The sequence below is a fragment of the Perca flavescens genome, chromosome 12, assembly GCF_004354835.1.
Source record: "Perca flavescens isolate YP-PL-M2 chromosome 12, PFLA_1.0, whole genome shotgun sequence".
Lineage (NCBI taxonomy): Eukaryota > Metazoa > Chordata > Actinopteri > Perciformes > Percidae > Perca > Perca flavescens.
The window spans coordinates 31,015,650-31,031,541 of record NC_041342.1 but is presented as its reverse complement, the minus strand read 5'-3'; the positions used below and the strand labels follow the sequence as shown (position 1 = coordinate 31,031,541).

The window sequence follows — 15,892 nt, the reverse complement described above, 5'->3', positions numbered from 1 at the left end:
CTGGCCTATTTAATCTCCTACGTCTGCAGGGACATTTATAGAAAACGAATTGCATGAAACTGGAGATGTAATATAGTCTGGTCATTCACATAGTGTCCTTCTTTCACCACTACACAGACTTATTGTGAATTTGCCGTCGGGGAAGGAAACTTTTCTTCCTCAGCACTACTAGTGGCTAGTTCCTCCTCCTTACTCAATGTCACTATAGTTACATCTGTTGGAAATGACAGCACCTGCAGATGGGAGTTGTATATAGGGATGCACCGAATCCAGATTTTTGTGGTTCAGTCGAATACCAAATCCACTGGTTAAAGTCTCTGCCGAAACCGAATACTACTCCCATCCTCCTCAGTCCATTAACACAGTAAACACATTAATGAAGTAGACCATGTCCACAGCCTCTAAAATAGTTAAATGTAACAACTTAATGTTGAATTCACACGCTCTTTTCACATCATAGGAAAGCACATCGCTATCGCCAGATAAGTGACAATTTTGTTTGGCATATTTTTGCTACTCAGTGTATGATGAAGGCATGTTGGGGGGTGAAATTAGAAAGCCAACGTTCGCTATCAAGCAGCAGCCAGCCGTTTCGGTCGCTCCGCTCCCACTGTAGGAAGACTCATTTACAGAGAGAACGCTGACAGCCTGGGAGAGGCCCAGTCTGGTTTAGGGCTGCCACCTCTTAGTCAATTAGTCGACTAATCGGTCGTTTTGGTCTTAGTCAACTAAGATTTCTTTAGTTAAGTCATTTTTTATGCTTATTCATGCTTAATTACTAATTTCCAAGGAACTTATGAGCACATAAGAGGGGGGATGATGACACCGTTGCAAATCAAGATGATGATTGGCTGGCTGGGCGGATGCCCTGCTCACGCTGTCTCACTGCACGCTCTGACTACCACTAAACCGCAACGAGCCAGGGAAATTCAAAGGTAGCGTTCTCGAACTGGAAGTACTGGCTCTACTTCTCGCTCATTAAAATTAAAGACAAGAATGTTTATGTAACATGCACGCTATTCCCAGGAAAAAGACTTTATCCACGTCTGCCTCAAGCAACTCCAATCTTATGAAGCACCTCACATCAACACATGCTAACACGACACTTGTTGCTGCTGCTAACCCAACCCCACGAGCCCAAATGCAGCTAGCGTGAGCTCCAGCGAAGGAGACAGAGCCACTCTGTTAAAACAAGCAGCGCTCGATTTTTCGGGTCAGCAACAGGTGACCAAAGCCGAGCTGAACACATTGATTGCAAGGTATGTTGTTGAAAACATGCTACCCCTGTCCACTGTGGAGTCTGAGTCATTCAGAGCTATCCTAAATACCAAATGTTCTAAAATACTGTATATAGTGTTTTTATTCTTTAATCAGTTAATAAAGTTTTTATTTATTTATTTATTTATTTATTTGAAAGAAAAGGGGGACAATACATATTAATGAACATTTTCACAAATGTAAATATGCCAGATTATAGCCTTAGGCTAATTTCCATCTGCAGACCCCCTGGCAGGTTGGTGTTACACACAAATTAATGAATACATACAAAGACACTATATGCATACTATATACAAAGGGACAAAGACAAGAACAGTGATCACATCATGTTAAACAAACAACAAAAAGAGTGGACAACAAGGGACATATAGAAAACAAGAAAACATCAACTATAGTGAACAAACCACAAACTGTCCGGATATAACACTGATCCATATTACACCATTTTATGTTGCACTGACCCACATTACACTGACCCCTATAGCACAACCCATGTTATACTGACATTTATTGCACAACCCATATTACACTATTAATTGTGTCCCTTTTTATAACACCTTTTTACAATGTGGTAACTGAGTTACTAACTGAATTACTTTTTGGGAGAAGTAATTTGTAACTGTAACTAATTACTTTTTTAAAGTAAGATGACCAACACTGTTGCTCACCACCATAAAGGAGTTATGTGTTGAATTCTGGCATTAAAAATTAAAGCTTCCGGGCGCCTGGGTAGCTCACCTAGTAGAGCGCATGCCCATATACAGAGGCTCAGTCCTCGACGCAGTGGCCTCAGGTTCGATTCCGACCTGTGGCCCTTTGCTGCATGCGATACCCCCTCTCTCTCCTTTCATATCTAAGCTGTCCTGTCACAAATAAAGGCCTAAAATGCCCCCCCAAAAAATTCTTTAAAAATGGAAGCTTCCAACATTTTAAATGTTAACCTCACTACAATCCCCACTCTGACACGTTTCCTTTAACATTCATACTAGTTTTCTATTTTATTTATTTATTTTTTTTGATGACCCATATTTTGGCAGCAAATAACTTTGTTTCCATGTCTAATATTTGGACAATCTTAATAAAAGGTCAATACATTTGGGGCAATGTGAAATGTATTGTGTCCTCATTTGACAACTCCCTTTACGTGATCAAATGTTCGACAATATTTTGTGTGTTGGAATCTTAAATCTAGTGAATTAAAGCAAAATATAAGAAGTGTATAACATCTGTGTGCACTACCTCCTTCTCTAAGGATTAGTCTTAATCGGTGTCTGTGTGCATTTGCTCAATTAAACTTCAGGACTTGGGGGTATGAACTTTGTATTCAGTGTTTGTGTTGCTCTTTTAAAAGTCATCATCTTGAAGAGAATTTAGATCAGATGGTTGTCTCTAGAATACATGAAGAGATGTCTGCAGTTTTTAGACTGGAGTTATTAACTGGAGGATAAACCTGTTTACACAGCAGGTAATTGCAGGTTTCCTAACTGCAAAAACCAGTGTGATTAATATGACGCACGCTGAACTTCCCAGAGATTACCTGCCAGTCAGACAGTGTGGCGTTAACCTGCAATGGTGACTGTTGCCGCTCACAAGATATTCAAGACTTCCTATTTATTTCAAAACAGTCTAAAAGTTCAAATGAATTGCTTCCTGCGTGTTGGAGAGAAGGTTGTTTGGCTTTGAGTCTTTATTGAACCGGCTATATATTAGATTAGATTGAACTTTTTTTGTCATTGTGCAGAGTACAAGTACAAAGAAAGCGAAATGCAGTTTGCGTCCAACCATAAGAGCAAAAAAAGCAGAGAAGTGCAATGTGATATTCAAGTATAGACAGGTGGTGCATAGGCAGGATAAGAAATACAGTGCAGGGTTATAAGAGCTGAATAAATATGGCTATATAAAATGAACAATGTATGAACAACATGTACAGATATGTGCCATGGAGTAGCAGTGACATTATACTAGTAGTAAGAACAATGTAGATGTATGCAGTGTATTAACAGAATAAATATGGATATTGTATGTGTAGAGTAACATAATACAAAATTATTTACGTGGCATTGTCACAAGTTAGTGAATTCATAGTATGAACAATTTGGCTTATGAAATGGCTTATTAAATGTATGCTTTAACAGTTTCATATCAGACAGATGTTTATTTCTAATTTCCTCTGTTTTGTAAGTGTCATGTTGCTTAATTTTCTGATCCGTTTCCTGCTTTAATTTCCCGCAAACTAAACACTTCCTCAACACTCCCTGTTCTCTTTATTTAATTGCATAAACTGTTTATTCTGCAGCCCTAATTAAGTCAGTACAATAACCTGATTATGTCAGACTCACCACTCTGTTGGTCTTAGTTTGCCCTCTTTAAGAACAACACGGTTTTCAGTTGACAAGTCATAGAGATTTCCTATTCGTACACCTTTTTAGTAATTATTATACCTCCCTTTGTTGATTTTCACAGGCTATGAAGCCAGTGAAGACAAAGCTTTCAAGGAGCCCCTTCTAACCGACCCAGATGACCCTCCACCGGTGCCAGTAATGCTGGCCGAGCCGGCCCCCGTGGCACCCGTCACCCTGGAGGGCTCCGAGCCAGCCTACACAGAATACCCCGAACCTGGGCAACCAGGGCGCACAGGTGGGCTGGTTAGTGATTGGTTGTTTGTCGGAGCCGGTTGTGGGCTGGCTGCAGATCAGTGGGGATTAACAGTGTGTCTGCAAGGTCCGGAGACTTTGTACAGCTCCCAACCGTGCGACGTATACATGTCAGTTGTGTGGGCACCCAGCCAGGGGCAACTGGACAATAATTACTTTAATGGTTTGAATCAATACCTGGACCAAAATGTCATGTGGTTGTGTAGGTTTTCAGTAAAACAAACGGGATGTATGTTACTCTGTGTGGTTTGTGGCTGCTGAAGTAAAAAGATATAAAATCTAATTTTTTATAGTTTTTAGTGCTTTTAAAAAAACTGTTTAAATTGCGATAACGATATTACTTAAAGCTCAATTGTGTAATGTTTTGAGTTGATTCTTAGCAACAAAAAAAAAAACCTTTTTGTTCTTTTCACAAATATGTGCTCATTCGGGTGTAATTACTTCCACCAACTAACCAAAGTGTAGAATCTGCCATTCAGAATCATTCACAACACACATGCCATGTTGCGCCTCCATCTTTAAATACATTAGCCAAAGAGGGAGATACCTCCGCCTCTCGCACTTTTACACTCCGTGGCACCGTGACGAATGCCAGGGGGAGATTACTCCATGTGCCGGCAGATTTGAAAGCCTGTTGAAGATGGAGGATCCCGCTGATACTTTCCTAACTTTATCTTGCATTCGTTTGGGAACCTTGTAGCTGGTGTTAGAAAGGTGGAGGGTGGGGGTGTGACTAACTGCCACTTCGCTCGTTTGCGAGCCATGATGTTTCTCTCTTTCTCATGGCTGGGCCAAATTCTCTGGGTGGGCAAAGCAGCGAATGAGGAGCTAACCTTGCTCCTTATGATGTCATAAAGGGAAGATTCCAGATCGGCCCATCTGAGCTTTCATTTTCTCAAAGGCAGAGCGGGATACCCAGGCTCGATTTACACCTATCACCATTTCTAGCAACTGGGGGGCCATAGGCAGGCTGGGGGAACGCATATTAATTTTAAAAAACCTCAAAGTGAAATTTTCATGCCATGGGACCTTTTAAAGATTCAACTGAGTGATTTTTGTTGTCATCATCAAAGTGCTCTCATAGTACAGAGTAGTAAATCTCCTGTTGAGCAGTAATGTCTCTTTTATTTTCTTAGTGGTTGGGATAAAATGGAATGATGTTAAGATCTGTGCTCTGTCTCAAGTAGCAGAGTTTATAGACTGGAGGCGTACAGTGACCGCTTAAGAGCTTTTTGTTTGTTTTATTTATCGCAGCATTAAAGTTTAATAGACCAGTAGCAGACAATATTCCATGTCAAGAAATTTGTCTCTAAATGCCTTCTACCTGAACGTAATGTCAACACCCCCACCAAAGCTGAAGGGAGGCACAGTGTCAGCAAATGTTATAAAACATTGTACAGTTGTTTTCAGAGATTCCACCCCCACTCGATGATCCGCTACAGATTACCCTGAGCTCTGATCGTTCTACGGAGGCTTCAAATATGTATATGAGCCACTAGCACAGCTCCGAAACATTGTGCTTCAGAATAAGACGTTTAAATTACTTTCTTAAACAAAAGAAAATCTGGGCGTCTGGGTAGCTCCCCTGGCAGAACGTGCGCCCATATACAGAGGTTTACTCCTCGACGCAGCGGCCGCGGGTTCGACTCCAACTAGAGATGTTCCGATACCAGTATCGGTATCGGCTCCGATACTGCCTAAAACGCTGGTATCGGTAACGGGAAGTACTGGAGTTTATAACCGATCCGATACCACTTAATAAAGCCCTAAAGAAAATCTACGTTAAAGTAGTTTATTTATGTTCTTTTTCCGTTATAACTGACTGTCAAACTGGAGAATAAAAGAAAGTTGTACGACATTCATTGTTTGTGTTTGTTCATGTTTTACAAAGAGTTTAACCTGAGCCAGACCGACAACAAAGATAGAAATCCTATCACATCCATACAGGGATAGTAGTATACAGCTGTTATATCATATCACATCCATACCGGGATAGTAGTATACAGTTGTTAAAACATAATAAAATATATGACCCACTGGTATCGGATCGGTACTCGGTATCGGCCGATACGCAAGTTCAGGTATCGGAATCGGTATCGGGAAGAAAAAAATGGTATCAGACCATCTGTAACTCCAACCTGTGGCCCTTTGCTGCATGTCATTTACCCCCCCTCTCTTTCTCTCCCCTTTCATGTATTCAGCTGTCCTATAAATAAAGGCCTAAAATGCCCAAAAAATCAAAAAAAAACAAACTAGTAAACAAATTATATATATTTTAATCAGATTTTAAAGCTGTGATTGATTTTCCAAGATGTTTCCCCATTGATTTGTAAACATCACATCGCAGAACGTTGCGATGTTGACGCCACAACAAACTTTCACCGTTCTCCTTTTACATGATTGTTACCGGCCGACCCTTTTAAGACAGGTAGACATGTGGGCAGCGTGTGTATGTGACGTTAACGTTAGTCCGACGAGGTTTGTTATGGGAAGCGAGGCTCTCGTGTGTAGAAAAGTACCGTAAGCGGTTCAACAAAGACTGGTTCACATAAGAAAAGTTACTTTTTTTATTTTCTATGTAGATGCACTCCGCTACAAAATCACCCCAGTAGTTGAAAATTATTTATTTCCAAATAGAGCTATTTATCTCCATCTTGTAAAAATGTTTTTTTTTTTCTGCATATATCCCAATATATATCACAGGGGGAAAAAAAATATTGCAATGTCAGTTTTTTTCTAATATCGTGCAGCCCTACACCCTGGATATTGCAGAAGTGAGTTTGTAACAAGAACCGTTCCTTGTTTAAGTCTTGGTCTCTCATTCAACTTTCCCTTGATGTGTACATTTTCTTAAAAAAAACAAAGGTGGTTAACCTGCAATTACACTGGTTGAGGTTTTTGTTAAACTACTAACAAGCATGTTACATGTTCTGTGTATAAATACACTTTTGTGTGTGCGCTTTTTAATATAAGTAATCCTTGAAATGTTGTGCGTCTGCTCTTCCTGATCCTCATTCTGCTTTATATTCAGTTAGTTTTTTTTTTTTTTAATTGAATGTTTTTTGCTCCCAGGGGTTAGGGACTAGTTAAGGTGCTCTTTAATTCACCAAATCATTTCCACCTGTGTGTCAGCAGGCAGCGATCCCCCGCAGGAGAGTCCCCAGGAGGGCTTGAGGGAGCACCTGAAGAAGACCTTGGAGTTCTGTCTCTCCCGGTGAGTTCAATTATATCTAATGAGGCGCCGGGCGCGTGGTTAACACCAGTAGGTTTTGCTTACACGGAGGTTTCAGCAAATGGTTTTTTCTCGGAAACCAAGGCACTGAATAGTCATTGTGTATAATTGGTAGTTCTTTTCTTTGGATGACCAATGTCCCTTTTATTTATTTTTTTTTGGAAAGAAATTCTCAAACTAGAGAAGCATTTTCCCTACAATGCGACAGAAGAAGGAACGAGAAAATGTGATACTAAACGGCAAATTGTTCAGGAATTTCTTTGATGTACAACAACAACAACACTTGTTGTCCAGCAGTTGTTTTACACTTGTTAATGGGGGGGGCACTTAAATTGAGCCACAGCAAGAAAAATGTCTGCTCTTAAGTGATCATTAAACAACACTGGGACCAGAGAAAGGCTCTTATGGATGATTTGATGGAATCCTTCCCCTCCTCTGGTTATTGTAACTCCTTAAATATTTTTATCGTCAACGCATTGTTAATAAGTAACACAATACAGTACATGTTTGTATTATTAACAGGAAGAAAACAGGTTTTAGGGGAAATGTCAGTTCATGTGCTGCAGCTAATTATCTAATTGGACTGCAGCTGATGTTAGGTGTGTGTGTGTGTGTGTGTGTGTGTGTGTGTGTGTGTGTGAGAGAGAGAGAGAGAGAGAGAGATGTAGTCCTGGACACACCTACTGTAGCTGGAACTGCCAAGTGTTTTTGGAGTACTTTGCCAAGTGTTCAGGTCTACCTGTGGGCAGGTTTTGTCACCGCGACAGCAATCACAACTGTGCAGTCACGAAACTTTCCAGGTGTGTAGTTTAGATCCAAATGAAAAATATAAAATTACATTTCTTCCTTTGGCCTTCTGTTTCTTTTCTCAAGAGAACACAGGCCAGGTGATTTACAGATCACATATGTATCCTGTAGCAGATACAAAAAATTAATTGGACTTTAGTCATAGTTATGAAAGTAAACGTGCGCCTTCGACTAATTATGAGGCAATGTGTACTGTTCAGCTAAAATATGAAATCTATGAGAGCGTGAGAGAGAATTCTGAGCCAGCCCATTGTTCCATGAGCAGTGCTTCCATGTATGTTATTAGCTATGTTTGCTAACAATCCATTACTAGATCCAATTAAAGTTAAGTGGCATATTATTCATTTCATGAAGACTAATCAACGAGAAGCACAGTTGTCTCCGTGTGTGTGTGTGTGTGTGTGTGTGTGTGTGTGTGTGTGTGTGTGTGTGTGTGTGTGTGTGTGTGTGTGTGTGTGTGTGTGTGTGTGTGTGTGTGTGTGTGTGTGTGTGTGTGTGTGTGTGTGTCAGGCGTGGTCTGAATGAAAGCTTTATTTCATCCTGTCGAAGGCCTCTGTGCTGGCGGTTTAGCTGTTGGTTTGGAGGAAATCGGAGCCTCACAAAGTTTGACTTGTCTTTTTTTTCTTTTCTTTCTCCCCTCTTTATCAACTTGGATCAACATATCATCAAGTATAGTTTACTGTTCTGGCAGCCAGGAGAGACGAAAGCCCGGAGGACAAATGTTTACTTAGAAAAATGTTTCTAGAAAGTGAAACCCTGAACATCTACGTAACATTTCCTTTTGAAAACACAACTTGGTTCACAGTTGCATAAGTAAAGCAGCCAGGCGTGCCAACAGCTGTAGACTGAAGTATCCGAGAGGTACAAGAGTTTCACTGGTGGCCAGAAGAGCACAGGTTCACATTCCCATATTTGTTGCCCTTTTTTGGGTTTCCCAAACAAGGCGGCTCGATGCTCATTAGATGTAGAGTGCGGTTTAACGTGACACCTCTGAGGTGAGGACACTGCGGGTGGTAATCGGAGAGGTGCAGTCAACTTAATCTGTGTAAATAAAGGTTTGATTTCACATCGGCACGTGTCACCTGAGCTAACCGCCTCTGGCTCTTCTCTTCTCTATCAGGGAGAATCTGGCCAGTGACATGTACCTCATCTCCCAGATGGACAGCGACCAATATGTGCCAATTGTAACGGTGGCCAACCTGGACCACGTCAAGAAGCTCAGCACGGACGTGGAGCTGATCGTGGACATTTTACGATGTGAGTAAAAAAAAATGTGGTTAATTGTTTGCCTTGTTCATCCACTTTTATGATTTTAACCCGCCAACTAGAATCCTGGGAGTGAAACAGGACTTTTAATGATGATGTTACCTGCTCTGGAGGCTGTAAAACGAGACAAACCTACCAGGCTCGGGGATTTTTTTTTTTTTATCAGCATGTGGTCGGGGTTGATTTCCCAGGAGAGTTTTTTTTTTAAAGTGCGTTCAGCCGAGTCATACCTGCTTGTGTTTGATTTATCCACATACTTAATTCACTACTTAAATGAAACCTTTCTGGCTTGTAGCAGCGCTCTTATTTTATGGCACAGTGTCAGGATAAACAAACTGTAACTTATTGGTGCTGCTGTCAGGCCTCATGTATACGTTTTTCATCTTTTTCACTTAGGTTTGAGGCATCCAGGTTAACACTCACGGACACTTTACAGTTTAAAAGACTACGGGTGATTTCTAGGGCTGTGCTCGATAGAAGAAATTCTTAGTCGACTAACAATCATTCAATTGTATCGACTAATCGATTAGTTGATTTAATCGACAGTTCTGTAAATTGAGTTTCTCCGCAAAGAGTCAAGCAAAAGCACCACTTTAATTCTTGTGTTTACCAGAGATGTGCTCCTACGTTTCTTGGAAATAAGTCATTCAGCATGAAAAAAGCATCAAACATGACTAATGGACTAAAGAAATCTAAGTTGACTAAGACCAAAACGACTGATTAGTCGACTAAGAGGGAGCAGCCCTCTTAGTCGAAGAGGGAGCAGCCCTCTTAGTCGAAGCCCTAGTGCTTTCACACCTACCTTGTTTAGTCCGGACTTTCTGACTTTTCAGTGTGATCCAAAATCAAAATTACAGGTGTAAAACCTCCCCTTGGCAACGGATCAAATTATTATTAAATTAGATGTAAATACAGGGGGCTGGGTTTTTGCCCTAAATGCTTGAAAAACTTAAATAACAGAACACATTTTTGCCTCTTTACATTTTGTGAATTCCTGATTATTCTGGGGGCCAGACTAAAAGCTTTGGCGGAGTGAATGGGACTTATGTATTGATACTCGCTGCATAAAAATCGATACTTTCTTGGGGAATAAAATATCGATTTATATCGCTATATATAATCGATAAAATTGCTCAGCCTTACACACACCTAATCCACAGCCGTAGCTGAAGTAGCTCCTCACCGGATGCGGATTGGTTCGGTCCGCTGCTATTCGGGCACAAACGCGTTACTCTGAAGCCTGATCAGATGGATTTTCATGTGCTATTGATATCGCAAAAATCCAGCTGCCGTGCAAGGTAAGTAACCCCCCTACACGGAGTAGCTCAGCGCTTAGTGCTTACATAGCAAGTGTGTGGTCGAGCAAGCGAGAGACCGTGATGAGCTCAGAGCAGACAGCTGTTGGCGATTGGATCAGAGAATAAACTAGTTTCTAAGTGGGTAGTAAATGTAGTAAAAGTATCGGGAGACGCAGCTCACATAAGTGATGACGACAGAACGTAGATAGTGCTCGGCATAAGTGAATACACCATGCTAAAGTTGCCAAAAAGAGGAATTAAAAAAAATCATCTTTTGGAAATTGATCTTAATGCCTTAATTAAAAAGAAAATGAGGAAAAATTCAACCTTTTTAAGGACACCAATTTTCTTTGTGAATGAATAATGTATCGTAAATAAATAAATGTTCTTCCTTAAAATACAGGGGGCATAAGTCAGTCCACCCCTATGTTACATTCCCATAGAGGCAGGCAGATGTTTATTTTTGAAGGCCAGTTATTTCATGGATTCAGGATACTATGCATCCTGATAAAGTTCCCTTGGCCTTTGGAATTAAAATAGCCCCCCCCACACCACCACCACCACATAATCACATACCCTTCACCATACCCCCCACATCATCACATACCCTTCACCATACCTAGAGGTTGGCATGGGGTACTTAACATAAGATCATCTCTCAATTCTAATCAAACCAGCTATTAGGCTAACTGAGATAAAACCATGCCAGTCTCTAGGTATGGTGAAGGGTATGTGATGATGTGAGGCTATTTTAATTCCAAAGGCCAAGGGAACTTTATCAGGATGCATAGTATCCTGGATCCATGAAATAACTGGCCTTTAAAAATAAACATCTGCCTACCTCTATGGGAATTTAACATAGGGGTGTACTGACTTATGCCCTCTGTATTTTAAAGAACATTTATTTATTTGCGATACATTATTTATTCACAAAGAAAATTGGTGTCCTTAAAGGTTGGATTTTTCCTCATTTGTTTTAATTAATGCGTTAAGATCAATTTCCAAAAGATTATTATTTTTTATTTTTTTTATTAATGTTTTTAGCATGGGTGGATTCACTTATGCTGAGCACTGTATGTCATGTATGGTTCTTTAGTGCTGGATCGAATGTATAAAATGTAACAAAACTAGGACCTTGGTGGGACGAGAGGTGAGGCGTGACAACTGAGCTCACCGGCAGAATTGACTGACGGCACAAAACTCGAGCAAACAATGCCACCTAGGAAAACCCAACAGAACGAGGAAGAGAGTAGACCTTGCTTCGGACTTTCTTTCAGGTGTAAAAAGGCCCTCAGAGTAAGAAGTTCGAGGTTAAAAGACGGTAAATGTGTGTGTGTGTTTTTTTTTTTTTTTTTTTATTCGAAACAAAATCTGTAAATGCCTCATTCTGTCGTTCTTATCTCCAGCTCTGCCATTGGTCCAAGTGGATGAGAAGGGCGAGAAGGTGCGACCCAATCAGAACCGCTGCATCGTGATCCTCCGAGAGGTTCCTGAGAGCACGCCTATAGAGGTCAGTGGATGTCGCGTGGTGTTTTGATTTGCAAGACTGTCCTTATTGTTTATAGACGTTTGGCGGTGATTTGATTTTCCCAACATCGAGTCAGCAAAGACTAGTATGATTATTTTAATTTAATAACACTTTCACAGACCCTGCTCATGTCGTAAATATGAGCACAACATATGTGCGTTGAAGGTACCAAACATATCTGGATGTGCGATTGATAGTTTGACTTCACAGTGTAGTCACACTTCTTGGTATGTCTTCAAGTAGATCATCCTGAAATTTATTTTTCATTTTCAAGATACAACCTTATGTGACACTTGGCTGAAATTAGAGCTGAAATTACACTTGTGTGGTGTTTTTAACTTCACTTAAAATGTTGTCCCTGCTTATCTGGCACCAATTAGCCATTTTTGTGAATCCAGAATAAAAGAAAAAAGAATAACAGAATTGATGGCCGGGTGAGCTCAGTTGGTAGAGCGGGCGCACAGATATAGAGGATTACTCCTCGACGCAGCGGCCGCTAGGTTTGACTCCGACCTGCGGCCCTTTGCTGTATGTCATTCCCCCTCTCTCTCCCTTTGACGTCTTCATCTGTCCTGTGAAAATAAAAGCCTAAAAATGGCCCTAAAAATAAACCAGAATTGCGAATGCATTGTTAGTGTAGCTAATATCAGTACCTTGCCCAGTCCTAGATCTCGGTGATGCATGTGCAATCCAGAGACTATTTAGTTTGCAGAACACCATCTGTATAATAGAATCGGTTGAATAAACCATGACTGCAGCGTGGCCTAGAGAGAATGGAGCCCATCCTGCATTCAGACATCCAATTTACAAGTAACCGCTCATCTGTGGTTCCCTTCACCCGGTCAGGATTTCAGTATAGAGGCACAGGCCGTCCTTCTTTTTCCACTTATGCAGCCACAGCACAGGTTCCACCAACACCACCGTGCAGATTTGTCGGAGGTTTAATGTCATTCTGAAGCCTTTTCCTGCTACAGCCGCAGACGATGGAAAAAACAACTCAACAGTCGAACTGTAGAATATTTGCAATAACTCTTATGATACATGAGACTTATCTGCCTCAGCATGACAGGACGTTTTCAGTTGGTCACTCTGAGTTAAAGAGGGTTGTCCCAGCGGTGCATTTTCAGCTCTGCAGTATCGCTTGCATTTGACATTTTATTGTATTCATTCGTGTCACCGTTAAAGGTGCAGGCCCAGAAAATGGTAGGTTAATGATTATTTGATTAATGGAGCTGCAGATGGAGGTTTTTAAGCACTTTTTTTGATTTCCGAACTCTCTGCTGAATGTTTGTAATGTGCAGTTGAATGATTTTATTGATTCCATAGAGCTGAACAACTCCCATGTACTGTTCAAGCCAAAGTGAAATGCAGGGTTTTTCCTGCATAGAGGAATTTGTGCTGCCCCATCATCTTGTATTCCAAAAAACAGTTTCTCTCGGATACTGCTGCCTTTTGAAGTTAATGTCTGTTACTGGACACTTTTTTTTTACTTATTCATTTTTCAATGTTGAATACATGTTTATTTTGTATGAAACCATATGTCATTTAAGGATGTAGACTTGTATCCTTATTTTTCATGTATACACAGACGTTTCAGAGAACGTATGGTCATGAAAATGTGCCTGCAATGTATTGATAAAAAATGTGTATGAGCCCATTTAAAATGGGCTTTCTTTCTTAAAAAAAAAAAAGTGGGGAAAAAATGTAATCGGTGTATGCCCGACTGCCACAACAAGCCTATTCAGAACCAATGACGGAGTCAAAATCAAGGGAGGAAACCTAATATTGTACAGCAGTACAGGCACATAGCAAAATGTATCAGCCACATCAAGTATTCAGAGTCAGCTAAATTATTTACAGCAGGATTTAGAAATAATTGACCCATAGCTTAGGGTGACCATATTTTGATTTCCAAAAAAAGAGGACCCTCGGCCTGGCCTCGAGACAAATCCAGACAGTGGTGATTCTCAGAGGTTAATGAACATGCTTTATTATGCCTCAATTGTGCAAAAAATAACTTCTGTAACAAAATAAAATCTGTAACAAAATAATAGCTCTCTTTTAAAATAAATAAATAATATGAAATAATGTTAAATATGACCTCTTCTGTGTTAGAAAATCCAGCTTCAACAAAATATCTCTTCATACCTTTTCAGTGTAATAACATTAATAATAAAGACACTGAAACATATGTGCCAACTTTGCACACGGTGCACTCCGCCTCCCCCTTGTCCGGTCCATACGTGGGACATTTTTTTTGCTGTTCAACTGTGAAGCTGCACTAGTCTTGTTTTATGGTTGTAAGTGGCCGGATTTTTATACTTGTGCGTTAGTGTGTGTGTCGAGACGGCGTGTGTGTGTGTGTGTGTGTGTGTGTGTGTGTGTGTGTGTGTGTGTGTGTGTGTGTGTGTGTGTGTGGAGTAGGGCTGGGCGATAAAACGATAACGATATGTCTCGCGATAGACACGTAATCAATATCAATAGAAAATGCGGTCGATAAAATGTTCGATAACTTGTTTTTCTTCATCAGAAGAAACCAGAGATTGTGAAGCAAGTTTGGTTGCATGAACAAAGGCACTCGCTCTCTGGTAACCTAGCAACGTGGGGAGTGACACTCTAACAGACAATCATGTAACAGTATCAAGTTTGGTTGCGCCACATCGCCGTCTCGTGTTCTTCAATAACAGAACCGGCGTGAAGTGGAAAGTGAGTGCCGCAGCGAGCGAGGAAATTGTTGATAAAACAAAAGTCAGTATGGCAGTTTTTGGGGATTTTATAAGCCTGACCGTAGACAGACCAATGTCGTCAGACCGTTGTCCCCACCAGCACTGGTACGACCACAAACTAGTTTTACCACCTTAGCCGCGCTCACACTTTGGACCACAGCCGTATTCGCCAGCAACGTCCAACAACATCTGCAGCTGCTACACCGCACAAGCAGCAGACCGCCATGGAGCGGTACTCTGCATCAGCGCCTTACTAAACACTACAAGCAGCAGACCGCCATGGAGCGGTACTCTGCATCAGCACCTTACTAAACACTACAAGCAGCAGACCGCCATGGAGCGGTACTCTGCATCAGCGCCTTACTAAACGCTACAAAGAAATAAAGGAGGCAGACATGTCTGTTCAGAAGCCAGGTTACCAACCTAGCACTAAACCTGCAGAAAATAGTTTCTCAGGTTTCTTATATTTAACATTTTGCACTATTTTATTACACTTTATGAAGCATTTCTTACTTATTCTTTAAGTTTGCACCTTAATGTTAAGAGATAATTGTTAAGTGTTCATTTTGATTTTAGACCTATGTTTACATTTTAATTATTTGAGTGTTTTCCATGGTTGTGTTGACATTCCTGCTTTATAACTGAGGGGATTATAATCAGAGGAAGGTTAAGTTTTAAAATAAAAATGTTTAAATTTAATATATATTTTTCTCCTGGTCCTTATTTTAAATAGGTCATAAAAAATATCAATAATTATCGATATCGACCGATATGAAACACTTATATCGCGATACAGTTTTCAGCTATATCGCCCAGCCCTAGTGTGGAGTGGGTGATATAGAGCGGGGGAGAAGTGAGAGTGACAGCGAGCGAGTCCTACAGACTCTGAGTCCTAGTGAGAGAAACAAAGTGTCTCCCTTGTGTTTTCTGACCACGGTGGGAAATCTTTAGCAGGAAACGCTTCGGCATTTTGTGTGTAATGCTGCTCCGCTGTATGCCCTGGTCCCTGTCTGTCTGCCCTGGTCCCTGTCTGTCTGCCCTGGTCCCTGTCTGTCTGCCCTGGTCCCTGTCTGTCTGCCCTGGTCCCTGTCTGTCTGCCCTGG

The 15,892-nt window shown here is 40.9% G+C and overlaps 1 protein-coding gene across 1 annotated transcript in view; it reads left to right on the top strand.

The window, feature by feature from the left end:
- Positions 1-15,892, top strand: part of larp4b (La ribonucleoprotein 4B) — a 49,470-nt gene that overhangs the window by 17,728 nt on the left and 15,850 nt on the right. The window contains exons 4-7 of the mRNA XM_028594361.1: positions 3,742-3,915; positions 7,068-7,146; positions 9,092-9,228; positions 11,942-12,045. Coding sequence (XP_028450162.1) covers positions 3,742-3,915; positions 7,068-7,146; positions 9,092-9,228; positions 11,942-12,045 — 494 coding nt within the window. The remainder of the gene's footprint in view (positions 1-3,741; positions 3,916-7,067; positions 7,147-9,091; positions 9,229-11,941; positions 12,046-15,892) is intronic.